Source organism: Gavialis gangeticus, unplaced genomic scaffold, assembly GCF_001723915.1.
Source record: "Gavialis gangeticus isolate Ggan-Ray unplaced genomic scaffold, GavGan_comp1, whole genome shotgun sequence".
In the NCBI taxonomy this organism is placed as follows: domain Eukaryota; kingdom Metazoa; phylum Chordata; order Crocodylia; family Gavialidae; genus Gavialis; species Gavialis gangeticus.
The window spans coordinates 4,289,001-4,307,261 of NW_017729016.1; the positions used below are offsets into that span (position 1 = coordinate 4,289,001).

Here is an 18,261-nt window from a genome sequence, read left to right on the forward strand (position 1 = left end):
TCGGCGGGGCGCTGCTAGGTTCTGTCCCTGTCTGCCCCGTGCTGTGGGCGCTGGGTGCCACGTCTCCTGAGCTGCCCCAGTGAGGTGGAGGCCTGTCCTCCATGGATCCAGCTGGATTCTGCTTCTCCCCGTGACCTGACCCTGGAAGGGCCTTGCACAAGTCCCCTTCCCTCCTGCGTTTCAGTTCCCCTCCTCTGCCAAGCGCTCTGAAACTGGAAACAGATTGGGAGTTGATCCTGGCTTTACCTCGCCCCCAAACAGGCACTTAGTTCTCTACATCTGCAGCTTGAATGCCATTGTGCTCCATTTGCCCTCCCCCCCCCACCCCAGACTCAAATGCCACATCTGTTTTTACCCAGCAACCTGCAGATGCAAAGAGCTTTCTTTTGGGGATTAGGTACCATGGGGCCGCTACCGGAGGACGGCGGAGAGGAGAGCGTGATCCTGATCAGTGACGACGAAGCTGAGGGCACACAAGGGAATTCAGTTATATTTGTTGAGCCCTTGGGTAAGTGCTGTGCTTCTGTCCTCAGCAAAGCTCTTCAGAGGCACATTGTAGAACAAGGATCGTACATCTGCTTTCTAGCCTCACAGCCAGCCTTTTTCAACTTTCAAAATGATAAAAAGTGAGAGAACGAATTCTCTCTTGTCAAATGCGCACCACCCAATCGGGAAAATAACTGAAAGGGGCAACAATTAAATAGCCAGGTACTTGGAATGGCACACGCTAAACAAGCTGGAAAGATGACAGTCTTTTTATCTCTGTGTCGGCAGCTGTAGCTCTTGCAAGTAACAAACACAGATGCAAAAAAATATTTTTTATTTACATGCATTTTGGATACTTGCATAATTTGCTTAAATTAAGGCAACATCAGTCCAAATTTGTGGCTCACTGCATACGTGGAACAAATCTTAGTTCAGTGTGCAAACCACTGAAGTGCATAGCATTTTTCAGCTCTGTTGTATAATTTTAATGTAATTGTGCCCTGCTTAACTTAATGCAAATGGGGAGGGGGAGGCACCTGTAAAAGAGCTGTTATTAGGAGCCTTGAAAAGAGCAAGTAAGTTTTGCAGCTACTGTTAGAAGCCTAAAAGATATGGGGAGTTAGCTGGCTGGGAACCTAAGAGCTTTTGCCATTTTCAGAGTTTCTTGTATGAGCCCTGGAACTGACTATCAGAAGCCTTGAAAAAGTGGACTAGTGGTTTTGGAGCTGCTAATTGGCACTGAAAATATATATTTTATTTCAAGAATTGCATCCGCCAAGTAAACTCACAGCCTTGTTTCAGTCCCCAGGCACCACACATCAATGTTAGATAGAAACTTGATTTTTAGGATGGTGGTCTCCCTCTATAAGCATCCACTATATTTTTTTTCCTTTCTAGTTGAAAATGTTTGAGTGATATATATGTGGTTTTGCTGACCATTTCACCAAAGTCTAAACTTGCAAAGGGAAAAAAGTCGAGCTTTTTACTTCTTCACAGATTCACAGAAGTTTAGGGTTGGAAGGGACCTCTTGAGATCTTCAGGTCCAGCCCCCCTGCTCTGGGCAGGAAAGACTGCTAGGGTCAAATAACCCCAGCAAGGTGTGCGTCCTTGGCTTGTAGTGAGAAAGCTCTAATAGTAGCTACTTGCCCCTTTTTCTCCATGCAATTTAATGAATCCCATAAACAGGAAAGTAGAAATCCGAGCAAGCTGTTAAGACATCTGATTCACTGCCCTGTGGAAAATATGCGAAGGAATAACAGACATACATACGTGGCAGTTTTTGTAGATCAGAGCACAGTACTGCCTGGTAACTTTTTGTTCATTCGTTTCAAAAGTTGTTCAAATGCAGGGAATCTTCAGCAGCATTTTCACAAGGGAAGCTCCAATAACATCATAGCTAAACAAGCGTATCATTGCATGACATGTCCTGCTTATGCTGCTGTAAAATGAGCCCAGACCTTTTCAAAACAAAACAGTAAAAGAGTTTCTTTTCAGAATTTTGCAATCCCTCAACATAGAACTCATGGAAATCCTTAAATGCAGGAGTATAAGTAGATTTTTTTTTTTTTAAATCATGAATAATTATGTTGATATATGGCTTCAAAGCACCACAGAACTTTGCCGGATCTGGCCTTTGTCTATGTCAAGTTTACTCCCTTTAAATTGCTTATAATTGTTACTTATACTGTGGTGAAGATCGTGTTGTGGACAGAGCACTGTTAGGATTCATCGCTATACAGTCACAGAGCCAAAAGATAGGTCCTGTGCCAAAGAGCTGTAATCTAGTTTTGCTTTAAATTATAACTGACATTCATTATACATTAGAATACATCATAGTTATTTTCCTTTTTACAGAAAAGTCTAGTGTTGAGGAGAAGAAATGTGAAGAGGTGGTGGATGCAGAATGTGAACTACTGGTTACATTCTGCAAGCAAGGGAACGTGATGCCTCATGCCAGATATGACTGCCCGGAGCACCCATTTGAGTATGTTCAGTGGCATATTGGATAACACAGATTTTTCTCTTCTACAGGGAGCAATAAGAACTTGAGTAATGGAAATGTTATGGATGCTTTTAATTTCTGTTAACATTTAATAGAAGAGTCATAATGCCAAGTAGTACTGGTCACTTTTTTATGCCCAGGAAAGTTTAAATAGTAATTATAATTAGGGCCTGACGGATTGTTATAGGTTGGTTTTTGCTTTCCTGCTGAACTACATGCTGTTCTGACATACTGTAGTAAATATTTCTGAGATTCCTTTGCCATTCCTCTTCAAACTGTTTCATTTAGAATTTTATATCGGAGTCCTAGTACTTTGAGGCATGGATTTCAAAACTACTACTACTAGTAACTAGTTTGAAACTGAAAGGTTTAAGTCTTACTAGTATAACTTGTCGAGTCATCTTAACAATTGGAAGCAGAAGTAGACTGGATCAGGTATTTAGGATGGACTAATATAATGCTCTCCTTTATCAACCTACAGGCGAGCAGAGTGTGATACAAGCTCACCCCTCAAGAGAAACGCCGATATCTGCAGTCAGTGCTATTGCTACATTTGTGATAAGCTAGCTTCTGAGGTAAGGAGGGATTGGAGATTTTTTTTTTTTTAGGAAACATGGGTCTGCTTTGTCAAAATTGCATTGCGAGTTGTAATAGAAGCCATTTATTTGGGGCCTGCTTAAAGCAATATATGATACTGAGAGTGTAATCTTATAATACTGCAAATGATCATCTTCTGAGCATTTGTTGGATTCATAATGCCACTATGACTAGTAGAAGTAATTTTAGGTCTGGGCCAAGCAGGCCAGTAACTTTCTTGACCAGATGTTTACCTGGTGTCAGTTGGCAGAGCTTGCGTTTGTTCAGGCAGATTGGTGGTGATCGTGCTGTGCATTCTGGTTGGTTCTTTTCCTAGGATTAGTGTGATATTAGGGATATTCGGATATCCTACTGTTCTGCAAAGTTAAAAACAGCTGAAAACCTGGAATTCTTGAAAATATTCCAGCTCTTTACCCTGGTGTTAGGAAATCTTTTAACTTGGAGTCGCAGCTCCCATTTGTCATCACTTAATTTGGCAGGTCTACATTTTCCTCCAGAATCGCAAAGTGCTTTATCAGATGCCAGTTAACTAAGCCTCACAACATTGCTTTGAGGTAGTTACAAGTATAAAGGCTTTATCTTTCAAAGACAGAGTACTTGCTCTTGTATATCAGTCTACTGTTATGTAATTGCTTGCTTGAAATGATATCTCCAGTTGTTGGTTGACATGCCTGCTTCAGCTTTTGAAATGTGTTTTTTTTACTAAAGGCATCAGGAACAAGCAGCTGAAAGAACCATGCACTAAAGAAGAATTGGAGATAAAATTTTCATGCTCATAGCCTGTCACACCCTGGCTATTTTCTAGTGTTTGGTCTTCTGGCTGATGTGTGTCTGAGAAGTACTACTGCATCATTTTTATGCAGATTATTTGTTAAAGAGCCTTATATTAATGCCATCCCTGATTTGGTTATGCAGTTGGTAAAACAACTAGAATTTGCGCCGGTAGAAAGCAGTAGCTCAGTATGAAATATAGCCAGCTATACAGGTATAATGAGACTAGCTTCTCTGAGTCAGGGACTGTAACTTTTGCTTTGGTTAATTGGACTAAAAATCCTCTTCCTTTCTTCCCTTAGTGTCAGAACTGGACAGCCCCTTCCTTCTGTCATTCCAATGCACACAACAAAAGCAAATTCTGGAAGGAACAGCGTGATTTTGCCTTGGTGGGTGTTCTTGTAATGTTCAACCTGGACCTCACAGACATAGATGCAGACCTTCGACGTGGAGGTAAGGAGTGTGCTCTCAAGTTGTCCCAGAAAGAGACGTGTAATGAGAAGGTCATATTTGTTTCCAAGGAAAAAAAAAATTCTGCAATTTTTTTTTTCCTCCTTCATCTGCAGGTAGTCTGCTGATAAAATTTATTCACAAACTGTCTGTGGAATATAACAAATACCTGCTCGGTGAAAGAATGCTTCCCAATAGACACGAATGTTTCTGTTATATAAAATTGGCACCTGGGCAATGCAATATCTGCTTGCAGCACCAGACAGAGGTCATATACAGGTAACAGTGACTACAGAGGTTGATTAATTGGCTCACGCTGTATAGTAATTCACAGGGATTTCCCTTCTGTTGGTCAGATAACAATTAGAATCATGCCAACTAGTGGTGGCAGAACCAATCTGTGGGGAAACTTGGTTTTCTGCTTGCAGTCTATTTAGTTGGTCACTTGGACCCCATCACAATCCAGTTTAAACAAACACCTAAACTATCCTCTTAAAGGCTTTTATTTCTTGTAGATATTCTGCTGTTTTCACACTGGTAACGAATTTTTTAAATGAGGCAGACCAAGAGAATCCCAAAACTGCTGCAGTCATGCTTCTGGGAGCAGCCAAAGAAATTGCACTTCATAAGGATCCTTCTCTGTAAGTATTCAGTGCCTTGTGTAGTGCAAAGGGGGAGAGAAGTTGAGGGGAAAGCTTGAGAGATCCTTTGTTTCAGTGGAAGGGAAATGTATAACAGTTACAGCACTGTTTTTCAGCTTCTGTTACTTGGAATTACTCATGGCTTTCTTCTGTGACCTTGGGCAAGTCACTTTATTTTTCCATGCCCCATGTATAGAGTGAGCTTGCTACTGCCTCTCCAATTCTAGTAGTTTTGTTTTGTCAATTGAGACTAAGCCCATCGAGGCAAACATGACTGCACTATGCAGCAGTTAGCACGATGGGTTCTTCATTTCAGCTGAGAATTTGGTTCTGCTGTGATGCAAATTATTCTGTTTCCAGAAGGTACTCTACACAGTGCTTTTTGTTAAAGCTCTGCAAATACATCTGAAATGTGTTGTAGCTAGTTTGTTAGCTCTCATCTGTTCACAGAAATTGTTTTAATCCTTTTGTTTCTTCTCTGTTTTAGTTTTAAAACTAACAGGAAAACATGTAAGCCCTAATCTATGTGTTTTGTTTCAGAAGCTGGAGAAATCTAGGTCAGAATGGATCTCTGAAGGTAGCTGTACCTTGTCTGATGGAGAGGTAAGAAACTGCAGTGTAAATTAGATCATTTGCAGGCTGCCAAGTTTCTACTGTTTTACTGCTACAAAGGCTAGCTTCAGGCATTAATGGGTTTTTAAAACCCATCAGCTCTTGAAATCTCAATTTTCTAATATGGGATTCCATAAAAGGGAACTTCTGACGTAGCAAAGCTAAAGTTATATTATGCGTATCCTTATTGTATTGGGGTAGCACTACGTGAGGCAGGACCCAGTCATTGTAGGTACTGTACAAATACAGACTGCTCCTATCCTGAGCACCTAAAATCTAAGTATACAAGACACCTGGTTATGGGAAGGCAGAAGAATATAATGAGGTTCACTGGTCAGAACAGTAGACAGTGGTCTCAGATCACAAATGGCATCCATCATGTTATGGGATTATACATCAGATAGAGCACCATGTCAGCAGTGTTTGGGGGTTTTTTTTTTAAAAAGCTTCTACATTTCCAGCTGGAACATTGATGGCCAACCAACATAGACTCTGTGGTCTAAAACCCTAGGGACCCATAGCCCAGAAAGGGTATTGGAGTATTTTGTTAGAGTGTGTGAGGGGCCAGACTTTTAAGACAGTGTCTAGGCTCTTGGCTGCTTAGAACTGGTGATCGTAGGAGCACATGGTATCCAAATTTGGCTTTAATACAGCAGCCTGGTGACCATTCGCAAGGAGGAGCTCAGTCAGGGACGTAACGTACAAAATTTCCCCCAGAGCCTGGTTGACATATAGCACAGTTTTTTTTTCTGCTTAACTCATTTCTCATTTTAGCTCTGTGGTTCACCTTTAATACCAAATCCAGCAGTAGCAAAAGGTTAATGGAATATGATGATGGGAAATGGCTTTTGGGAACACATAAAAAAAAAATCCTATTCTTCTCATTATTTCCCTATTTTTAAATCAATGGCAGGTCAAACCTATATCTTTGTCATTTTAAGTGTCTACTTTTATGTTGAGACCGTTCCTTATAAAGACAATGTCCTATTTTTATCAACTTTGAAAGAAGAGAAGCAGGATATTTTTGCCCCAAACTTCTTTCAGCTTCCCCAGGCATTTCAGTGTGAGCTTCCATTTAAGTTAATTCTGTTGTCATCAGATGTTTTAATGACTGGAGAGACTTGCAACTCTTCAGGTGAGAGTGGATTTCTTGATCACTCTAAATCTGTTTAACAAAACTTTATTGTGATGGCGCTTGAAGCTAACCTTAAAGATCCTTAAAAGGATCTTGTCAATTTTAAAATATACTCTAAATATAAACCAGAAATCTCTTAGAAATTTTAAGTCAAGTGCAGTTAATGTTATCATTACCATTCTGTTTATTTTTATATTTCACTTGGCACAGACAGTAAAAACCCAGTTAGTTGCTTTCATTTACAAGTAGTTTGACAAAAAAAAACCTATCCAGTTTATCCTATGTTGGCATGATGATGCACTACTTGCATTTCAAATATTCCATTAAGATTTTAATTTTTTTTTAAAGCACACTTTCACCGGATTTTTTTTAAAGAGTAATATTATGCTGATTGTAAGCCTTGTATATTAGGTTTTATATATAACCATATTTTGATCAAGAAACCTTATTTGAGTTTTTTTTTCAGTGCTACAGGGGAGGAGTTATCAAACCAACAGTGCAATTGGATTTAAAAACATTGGCTCATTTCCCTTCCTTTTGAAACTAACTTTCTTCTTGAATGCAGAATTACAACACGGCTGCAAAGGATGCTGGTGCTATGTGACTTCCCAAACACTTTGTATCAGAAGTTCATTATTTTTTTCCAGCATATATCACTTCCTTGTCACTGCTATGCCTTCTCAAATTGGTAAGTTTTTTTGCTTGTTAATCATTCATTAAATGTATTGAAGTGTAAAAGCCAGTCTTTACGTGGTCTGTATATTGGAACTTGTAATCTCTTCCTATGGACATGGGTGCTTTAATAGAGAATTTGTCCCAAAACCTGAAAACTTGAAATCCATCCCAGCTTTGCTGTGGTGCCCTAGGTAGATTCTAGTCCATCAGCCTAATTTCGGAAGGGAGTTGCTATAAAACAGGATGTTCAAAATTTTGGTCTAAAGCAAATAAATGCTTGCTTCAAGTGTTTTTCCACATTAAAGATGTCCTTGCCTTCAACTGTGAACTTTTTCAAAGAGCCCTATAGTAGCCTTGGGACTAACTTCTGTCTTTAACTTCCAGCCTAAATGTTATGCCATGGGATCACGGATTATTGACCACAGTCTTAAAAGGCCAGAACATCACAGGTCAAAGAACACACAAAGGGAGGAAAGTATCATTGTGGGAAGCATTTCCTGTCATAAGGGCTCGTGTAGAAAAATTGGAAAACCAACAACAGTAAGTTGTTATCCAGCTGTTAAGAATTTAAATCCTGCATTATATTGACGTTGTACAGTGCAGTGCCTTTGAAAGACCTCGGTCACCGTTGTGCTACCAGAAAGGTGCAAAACTGAGATTGATCAAAAGCTGAACAGGTCAGCAGTGTTTTCTAAATGTGCTCAGCACAACAGCACCTGTCAAAGGAGCGTCTTTTTTTAGTCCAGATATGGAAAAAAGCCACTGCTGAGTTTCAGTCATTCTCCTTCTACTCTGTTGTCACCCTGGCTATCAGTAGATATGTGGTTCAAAGCAATATCCCTTGATAGGAATGTGACTGCTTTGCTTTGCTTTGCTTTGCTTTGCTTTTCAAGGTCTTCATAAATGAATGATCATGGTTCTGTTCGTTTTTCTTCTTTTCTTTTTTAGCTTTTTTTTTTTTTTTCTTTTAATGATCTCTCTGGTTTGGACCCAAGTCTGTTGAGCTGCAGTCTCTCATTATATTCTGTGAGAGCAGTAGAGAATATCTGAAAATTGCTTCCTATTGTAACCCTTAGTGTCTGGCTTGAGACTTTCTTTTTTAGCTTCTCCCTTTGATTCCCCGCCCCCCCCTTTTGGAAGTCCGTGGAAGAAGCATAGCATAGATGATATACAAACTATCAGTGATTTGTGATGAGAGGGAGAGAGAAAGAATGTCTTGTCATCTGCCACCTTCATTTTCACTTCCCAGTGGGCAGGAATAATCTTTGCAGTTGCCAAATTCTCTTGGTCCCATTTAGGTTAAGTGTAAGGGAAGTTTCATAGAAGGGATATTAGAAGGGATTTGTATAATTTCTAAAGCTTCTTTCTCCAGTATTTTCTGGTACAGAGAAAATGGAAGTTTGTAATGTTAACCCAGGTGGCGTCCCCTGAAATTTCGCTTGCCAGAGTCACAGTGATGACTTTCTGGACTTAAATGTTCAATAACTTTGTTGTGGTGAGTGTGTTTTCATTCAGGTTTATCCGTAGCTTTTGGGTTTGTCAGGATACAACATGATCACACATTTATTCACCACCTGCTTCCATCTTTTGTAGATAAATGTGGGAGAACTTGTTCTATCTCGTTAACTGTGGTTGGTATTTGAATAGTGTGCGCCAAATTGTAACGCCTCTTTTTTCCCCTCTTCTTCTCCCTTAGCTATAAGGAAATAGTTCGCTACCTGAAAGCTGTGAAATGCAATGACGCTCAAGGGTAAATGGCTTTTTTTAGTTTTTCTTTGCCTTTAGAATTGTCCCCATGCAGGCCTTAACCCTTAATAGAATCAATCCTTGAAAAGAAATAAGACTTCAGCTGGCAAATGTTTTCTAGTAGTAAAACACAATGTAGTATCACTGCTAACTTTTCCTTAATATTACCTGGCCAATATAATTAGATCAGAATTTTTTTTGTAACACTTTCATGTTAATGGCAACATTTGTCCAAATCATCTCTTTGACCTTTTCTTGTTTTCAGGTTAAAAATCTTCAGAGACAGAATTCCATTCTATTTGTGCAAAATGGGGGACTTTGTTGATGCTGCCCGCTCACTCTTCCTCCCCTTCAGTAACCTGGCATGCTGTACAGCCTGCCGTATAACCCCTCCCCAGTTTGAAGTCTACATGAAGATGTTCAAAACAGGCAGTGTTCCTTTGGGAAATGATCTTCGTGACTCTGGGCAGTGGACTGTCATTGGCAAGTATTGTTTCTTGTTACGGTTTTTGCTTCCATCCCCACTCAAGCACGGCGGTGTGCGCTCTTTACGGGAAGTCTGTAACAGACATTCAGCCCAGCCCCACACATCCTCTGGACTAAAGCATGGAAACTAGTATTCGCCAAGGCCTTTGTCATTTAGATTCTGGACTCCAGCTGAAACTACTCTTGTCATCTGCCATGTGCTGTTTTGCATACAACGGCTAATATGTGTTGGCAATGAAGCCATTTCATCCCCCCATTAGGAGAAAATGAGCTATGGTTTACGAGAGGGCTTCCTACCCTACAAGTTCATGCCTCAACCTGCTGACAAGTTTATTGTGACCTTGAGCGAATACCTTTGAAATGGAATTCATAGTCTCTGTTCCCTTTAATCATTGGTCTTGCTTGCAAAGCTACTGCAATAATGGGTTTGGGCACATTTGGAATTGTGCAGTAGGGAACTGATCTGAGACCCCAGGCTTATTTTACAGAAGCCCACTTGGCAGCCATTAGCAGTATTCCCAGGAGCATGTGGGATTGTGACAGCCTGTCAGTGCTGTGCTTAAATATTCTGTACTCGATGAAAGGATTTGTCCTGTGTGGTCTGCTATATTATGGCTTCATCGGTTGTATCATATTTTAATTGCTTGTGAAGCTTCCTGAGGACTCTAGGGAGCATATTTCAACTGATAATGATTAGCTCCTGAATTAGGAGAACTACACTATGAAATAGCTATGGGTGCTTCTAATGTTAGCTGTGTGTAGAAAGTTTTGATGGTTAACTGACTTACTTGATTTTTAAACCAGTGTTTAGTTTGGGTCATTTTTATGTCGGGTTTATATTGCTTCTTTTCTTCTAGGATCTCCTTTGAAGAACAGTGTTCTAATTGCAAGGGGACTCAAACTCCTTTACAGCAATTTATTATTGTACCGGAATGTGAGTGTCCATTTTAATCTTATGCTTCTATAGGGAATGTCATGTTTCTGTACGGTTCCAGAACAGACCATTAACAGCCTCTTGTTTTGACTTTGTTTCAGTGCTATTTACATCCTTGCAAGTGTTTTGAAAATATAATTCATGCCCCACGCTTAGCAGTCGTTATCTCTGTTCTGTAGTTGGGGAAACTTGAGTCAATAAAGAGCAGCAATTTGCCCAAAATGCTACCATAGTCTGTGGCAAACTTGAGAGTTCCTGGCAGATCAGCCCCCCAGATCAGGCCATGACACCATGCTGCCCAGCTATGCAAATGGTTGGCTGATTGAACCTGGAGCCTTGCTGGCTTAATTTTGGCAAGTGTCACCTTGTGCGTTGTCTAGTTTTACACTGATTTAATTGAACCACTCTGCCCTGACCTAGACGCATGTAAATACAATTATCCTGCTTGAATGTGTGCAGCCTGCTGGGCAGATCCTCAGCTGATGCAAGGTATCAGAGCTTCACTGGTGTTGACGTCAGTGGAGCTGTGATAGATTACCCCAGGAGAAGAGCTACCCCTGAACCTACGGGAAGTACTGTGTTGAAGTGGAAACATAAGATACTGGGGGAGGTATCAGCTCTTTTCCTCTGAGACAAAATGAGGATGGTGCTTTCAGCAGTCTGAGAGAAGGAATGATGATTAGCCCCATGTGCATTGAATGTGACACTGAAAGTTATGCATTGGGGATGGCATTTATTGGAAAAATTAGTGTTGTACCTTCCCTTACATTCCTCCTCTAATGGGCAGGCCAAGTCATCGGTACTTTGGGATCCCACAAGAAAAGGTACATATTGGTATGCCTCATTTACTCACCTTTTGTAGTAGGCAGTACAAAAGAGGGTAGCCTTTTTGCAGATTTATATGGGGCATTGCCTGTCAAGGGGACTTTTTGTCGTAGGTAGTGTGCTTCATGTTATGCTAGATATGTGTATTCATGATGGCGTTTACCTTGCTCCGTCCAATTTGACCACAAATTGTTTTGAAGAACTTTGTGTTTTTGGCTAAGTGGAAGCCTTGCTGTATTTCAGCCAAAATGCTGGAGCACCTTCATCATGGTTCTGGGTAGCGGCACTACATTGGAGAAAAATGGACATTTAACTCCTCTCTCGCTGAAAGAGCCACCACTTGACTTTCAAGAGGTAACTGGAAAAGCATTCTGAGATGCAGCAACTGATGCCCTGCTTTTGGGTACCATGTTTTTTCAACTCGGGAATCACCTCGTGTTGGAATATGAGCTCATTTTATAATACACCCTCAAAAAATGTCATTGCATGTGTCAAGTTAACATTTTTAGGGGCAAGGTCTTCACATCATCCTATGAAATTGGAAGCAGCTTTTTCACTGCTTTTGGATGAAGTGCAGGCACAGATGGCAGTTAAAATGTGGCTAATTGAAAACTGTTAGTGAATCTCCTGTGACCTAAAGTAAGTTTAGTGGTTCTAGGCTGCCACGAGACTTGTTTCTTTTGGCCCTGAGATGCAGGAGCTCATTTGACTATCTGATAATTATATAGAGGTGTTAAATGTCAGGATGAGCAAATTAACTGTTCTCACAGCTGAACGCTTGAGACCTGATTCCAGATCTTTTAAGTTTAAGAAATTACAAAATAAATAGGGGAGGGATTTGGTTTCCTCTATTAAGGAGGTGCTCTGTGCTGGCCTTGAAGAGCTACTATTTGGGCAGTTGTGCATCTCAGATGAAAATGTCTAATAAGCACAGCAAGCCTAAATTGCTTTAAAATACATGTAGGGAGACTGCTGAACAGAATATGTCACAAGTCAATGAGTGCCATGGACCTACAGCATTTCTAGGGATATACTTTGGACAGTCCACACTTCATGTGTAGAAGTGGCACCAAGGACATTAAAACACCACATGTCAAAGAATTGTCTTGGACAATATTAGATACTTGTATATCTGGGCCCTCTCTTGCTCCATCTGACTCACTGTTTCCTTTTGCAGAAGGTGGTCTCTGTGTGTTATGGCCTTCTGAATGAGCTAAAGACCAAAGTCAATGTTTCTCTGCCGTGTAATTTTTTCTCTAATTCTGTAAGTATGTCTGGGATAATCGGGGGGGACTGAATTTTGGACTCTAAATTGCACTGTAGGACATCAAAATGATTTTTGTCTTATTGAAATGCTTTTACAGAGAAGATGGAAACTTATTAGAAAATGGCATAAATACATATTTTTGCATAGTCTAGTGATTAGAAGCAGGGACTGGGATTCAAAACTCCTCTATTCTTGTCCAATGGCCGTGCCCCTGGCTGCATCTTAATGTCTCGCTGCCCAGAATTACCCTTGTATATAAAACAGAGGATGAGCAGACAACCATTTCCATAGGCAAATTAATTGACCAGGCAGGTAAATATGCCTGGAGCCAAAATGGTGCTGTTTAGTTATGCTGACGTTTGCCTCCACAGAAGCAAGCACATGTTTCCAATGAACATCCCCTATAGATATAAAACATCTGGGATTTCTCTAGATTTGAACTATGAATTCAAGCATTGCGGAATACCTTTCAGATAGTGATTTCAGGTTAAATATTCACATCTGTTCAAGCTAGATTCTCTCTTCAGGGGGCAGAGACTTGTATGCAGTACTGCATTAGTTGCAAGTGACTTGAGTGAAAGGTATTCACCTGTAATTAGGATGTGTTCAGTTTTCTAAAGAGGCCAGTTAATGTTGCTCCTTGTATTTCTTCTGAGGAAATCATGTTTAACTTACTTACTAATTATGTAACTTCATGAGCTAGGATTATTTTTGGCCTACGTAAGGCTAATTCTATTCCACGGTGATAATGCAAGACTATGAAGCATTTTTAGTGCTTCAGCTGAAAGATGCCACACACTTGCAGCATTTGCTCTGTTCCCCTTCCTGAACTTGATGTCCATCACTAAATTCTTCTGTTCTTATGATACTTGTAACCAGCTGTTCCTGCAGTTGGCCAGTTGCAGGGCTCTGAAATTCACTGTGCAAGGCACTCCCAGGTCAGAGTGGCCGCAGTTAGCACCTGATTTAAGTAGATGTAGCTAAGGACATCAGTTATAAAGCAGGGGAGAAATTTTCTCTCAATTTTACAACATCTGTTTTTTATTTGTGCCCTCAGTTCTGCCTTGAGGCTGGCCTGATTCTCTTGGTGCAGGCAGTGAAGCAGATGATTCTGAGTGACCTTCCGTTCTTGAATTCCATTCTAGAAATAGTATTAGCATTCGGGGTAAGTCCAAGGCGTTTGGAGTTTCATTCTAATTGATTAGCACAAATTACACTTAAAATCACTTAACAGCATGTTGAGCTTCATGTACACACATTTTTTTTGTCTGCTGTCTTTACTTAAACTTCATGAATCATTTCCCCTCTGATCATGCTAATGAAATGAGGTGCTGCATAATACAGAATTACATCACTTGTCTGCATTTCTCTTGCCTTCCTAGAATAACTTCTGGGCACTGAGGCTATTATTAGACAGTTTCTCCTATGAAGAATCCATTCTCCATGGCACTGTCAATCTGTTTGTCAGAGATCTGAATTGTAGGAAAGCTACAATACTGACACTGTAAGTAAGCATTTTGTTCCTGAGGCCCTGCTGCTTTCTTATGAAAAAACTTAAAGGCCAGAGCTGTGGGATTTCTCTCTTATTGGCAAAGGTCTAACTAGTAATTGTCTATATTAAATTGCTCTTATAATTAATCCATTAATTGTCAGCAAGGCCTGGCCACTTTATTCATAAAACTGGTCTGAATGGATTGTCATTTAAGATACTTAGTCTCTTAACACGTATGTGAGACAAAAGTTTTACTTCCTAGGCTGCTGGTTTGAATTAGTCTTCTAAACAGTTGTAACTTTATGACCTCTGTGCAGCTTCCTTGCCTAAATTGATGAGACAGAGCCACGTACCCTTGTTTCCCGTGTGGCACTTGTACAATGAGTTCAGAGTCCCTTAACATACTCTAACTGTTGTTTAAAGCAGTAGTCTCCAAACTTTTTTCATCACGCACCCCCAATATATGTATATTTATATAAATATACATCTAAATAGAAGTTCTAATATTTTCTTCCCGCACCCCAATGGATCGTCTTGTGCACCCCCTGGGGTGCGCGCATCCCACTTTGGAGACCGCTGGTTTAGAGCATACATCCTTTTACACATGTGCATACATGTGGAGTATCTGCGTGCTCCCACCTGAATGAACAAGTGGTGTCTGAGATGACTGTATGTCCGATGTACAGGTTTTGAACGGTTTTATTTACTTTTTATGTCTTTAGAACTTACTCAGAGTTTACTATAGAAATTGGTATCTCTCCTTAAGAAGCAATCACTTTGGATCCCATTTTGGGCAGTATCCAGGTGATAGTGGTGACCTATGAAACACCTGGAGGTAGTTTTTGATGATTAGAAGCTCTTCTGGGGCTTGTATCAGCCAGCAGGTTACAAAAAATGCAGATAGGAGGAGTAGTTCAGGCTGGAAAAATATATTCTGGGGGGTCCTTGCCTTGGGTATACCAAGGGTTGGAAGTTTCAGGTGGATCTGCAGTTGGTCTGTGTTTAGGGTGAGATGTTTCTGATTCAAGACTGGGTGAGGAACAAGACAATTGCCTATGAGCTGCTTGCACATGTCCCTCTTTAGAGCTTGGTAACATGTCACCTGCTTCTCTGGTTCTCTTATACTGAACAGGGGGCAAACCGTTGGCCCTCAGTATGTGGGTGCTTTGATCTGTGAATTTCTGACTTGCACCAACGTGAAGATGCAATCCATTGGTGTCTTTATCATCCAGATTATAACAGAGAAATTACATGTGTAAGTATGAATATTCACAGTCTATTATTAAGCTATTTTAAGGATTATAACAGTGCTGATTGCACTAAATAGCTGACGCTTCTGCTGTGATTGATGAAATCTTTAGTTATGGGTTCCCAGTTTGCTTTATCCTTGCTGTTATAGGCAGTGATGAGACAATGCGTTTAGAGTACTACAGTTTTATTGTATGCTGACTTTAATGTTTCCTTGACAAACTCTATTCTCTAATGGGACCCATTGATGCTTTCCCTTCCCCTTGCTATCTCTTACAAGCAGAACTTGTAGTTTGTCTTTGCAAGCATGACTAATAACCAGGGTAAGTCACATGTTTTCTTGTTTACCTTGAGAAAACAAGTAAGTTTTCCTTCCAAAGGAAAAGTGCATTTTCTAGTACTGGAAATCACAGATTGGTTTTAAATCAATAAACTCAACTTTAATTGTAAAAGCATTATTGCATTCGTAAGATTTAAGACTGCATAAACATCTGGTTGTGAAATACCACATCTGTGCATCGAGAATATATATGTATTATTGAATTGAAAACAATTTAAACCTGTCCCTAAATAGTAGGGATGAACAGAAACAGTACTATGGGGGTTAATGCAGCCATTGCTCAAGCCTTCTACCCCTCCAGCTATCAACATGCATCCATAACAGTTCTTCACAGAATCATAGAAAATTCAGGTTAGAAGGGAAGGGACCTTAGGAGGTCAACCCTTTCCTCCAAGCAGGACCAACCCCAACTAGATCATATCCTGAATTACAGCAGCAGGTCCTGCCTCCATATTCCCAGCCCCTCTAAGGGCCCTGCAGGCCAGATGATGCAGCTCCATGAGCCAGATGTTTGGCACCCCTGGGTTAAAGGGTTTGGAAATGCCAATTTGCAGGCAAATTTTAATTATCAAGTTGCTGAAATAAGAGGAAAAGCTTTCCATATCTCGGAAGTGGACTGAGACCTAGATCTCTTTTCAGGTGTCCATGGGCGAAGCATCTTTTCAATGTCTTTGTAAACAGAGTAAGTAGTTTTGTGCATCAGGGGGCAGGCTCTGATATTGTTAATCAGGCCTTTACATGTGTTGTCAGGTTTTTTTATTCCTTGCCTGGAAATAGGAGAAATAAAATGGTTAATTTTACTATTTGAGTTGAAGCTAGCAAGGCTGTGATGGCACCTCCACAAAGGTATGAGGATGAAGAGGGCACACAGAGTATCTAGTCAAGCAGCTCAGTAGTCATTGGGTTAGGGGAGGGCAGGTCTTTTGGGAGGGACTGGTTAACTGTGTTATCTCCTCATGGGAGGTGGCTTTAACAAGTGAGGACCCTCCATAGCAAGTCAAGAAGTGAGGCCATTTTTTGTGGGGAGAAGGCAGGAAATAAATTGATTTGAGGTCCTTGATGAAAACTTCTAACGACCTGTTCTCTATACAGGGACTGAGGACTTTGCCTCTCGGCCCACCAATTGATGGTGAAGTTGCCAAGTTCATGGCCGTTTTGGAAAGCCTGTAATATATTTCCTAAGGAAAAACAAACAGCTTCTACTTCGAAGTGCGAAGGAATTTGCTGACTTGCCTCAAAGCACCTCCAGCAGCGCACACCTGCCAGGTTCAGTGGAGTTCTCCTTGCATGCCTCTTCCCCTTCCTCGGTAAAAATGATCGGCTTGTGAGCAGATTCTGAAAGGACCAATCCAGGTGTAGAGCCTGGGCATCAAACGGAAGAGATCCTTCAGCAAATCTCACATAACACTCCCTGGTCTTCCAGACACAGGCATTAGCAGTTCTTTTCAGTTTGGTTTTTATTTTCTTGGGGTTGAGGTGTGTACCCGCTTTAACAGGAGTTGAATATCTTGGGGTGGAAGGAGTGACAAATGTGTCCTCCCTTATGAAGTGGAATGTGTACGCTGATGTTTGAACATCAAATCAGCAGTTTGGTACTTGCTGAGAAAGCAAAAGGTTCTTGGATAAGGGAAACAGCAGATTTACGGACATGTGACAATACACGGTGGTGGTAGTAATGTATGGAATTCCTCTTGTATAGAGCATTGAACTGTGACAGTGAACCACTTTTAACTTTGTATCATCATCCTCCACTTCCCAAGATTTGTTCAAAGCTCAAATACTCAGACAAATTTATTGTACTTTGAAGCAGTAAATAGTTGACGAGGAGAGAATTATTTTTAAGGTTTTCCAGACTGTGGACTTCATTTTCATATTTTACAACTGGGTTGCAATTGACAGCCGTTAACCTGGTGCTACTCCTTCTCTGGGTTCCTTGAGTTGCTGTCATAATTTTCATTTGAACAGTTGATTTCTGAACTATGTACTAAGAGACAGGTGATTAAGGACTAAAGAGCAATCTAGCTACACTCACCTTTCAGGGTTGGATGTGGAGGGGGAAGAATTTTAATGTTGTGTGTTGTACTTTGCACATTTTAGGCTTGCAATGATTCTTATCTCAAGTTCAGCTAAATTATTCTTTACAAAAATGTCTTTGTTTTGTATTAAAAATGTGAATGCACATCTGCCAACATTTTATAAGTGCTAAAACATAACTCTTGTAGCAACCTTCTCTGCTGCACATCTCTTTAAATAAAAGGGGTTGCTTATGAAGCATCCCACTGTAAGGTCACATAGAAGAAAGAGAGGAGAGAGGTCACTGGAGATCCCTTCTCTCAGATGTGCTTGAATCCTGATGTTCTTTTAGCTCCGCTGTTCCAGGCCTTCTGCTTTTGAGCTGAGATGGCCTCTTGGCATCTCCTTCCAATCTTCAATCTTGCAAGACACGTACTGTAGCACCACAAGCTTCGCCTTAGTCCAGTTGCCAGAGAAGGCAATCCTAACATCTTTGCAAGGAAAGAAAACACTCTGCACTCTTCTGAAGACATTTGCCGG

At 40.6% G+C, this 18,261-nt stretch overlaps 1 protein-coding gene across 2 annotated transcripts; it reads left to right on the top strand.

The window, feature by feature from the left end:
- Nucleotides 1-160: 160 nt before the first annotated feature.
- Nucleotides 161-17,982, top strand: LOC109294380. Of its 2 annotated transcripts, none has more exons than XM_019512707.1 (19): nt 161-508; nt 2,342-2,471; nt 2,971-3,064; nt 4,160-4,310; nt 4,424-4,586; nt 4,823-4,948; nt 5,492-5,551; nt 7,261-7,383; nt 7,755-7,910; nt 9,067-9,120; nt 9,382-9,599; nt 10,460-10,536; nt 11,605-11,715; nt 12,539-12,625; nt 13,686-13,793; nt 14,011-14,132; nt 15,253-15,375; nt 16,348-16,390; nt 16,801-17,982. In XM_019512707.1, the coding sequence occupies exons 1-19, from the start codon at nt 337-339 to the stop codon at nt 16,876-16,878; spliced, it is 2,196 nt and encodes a 731-aa protein (XP_019368252.1). In that variant the 5' UTR covers nt 161-336; the 3' UTR covers nt 16,879-17,982. The 2 variants fall into 2 exon arrangements, with proteins under 2 accessions (XP_019368252.1, XP_019368251.1); XM_019512706.1 differs by having other exon boundaries at nt 162-508; nt 5,489-5,551.
- The last annotated feature ends 279 nt before the right edge of the window (nt 17,983-18,261 follow it).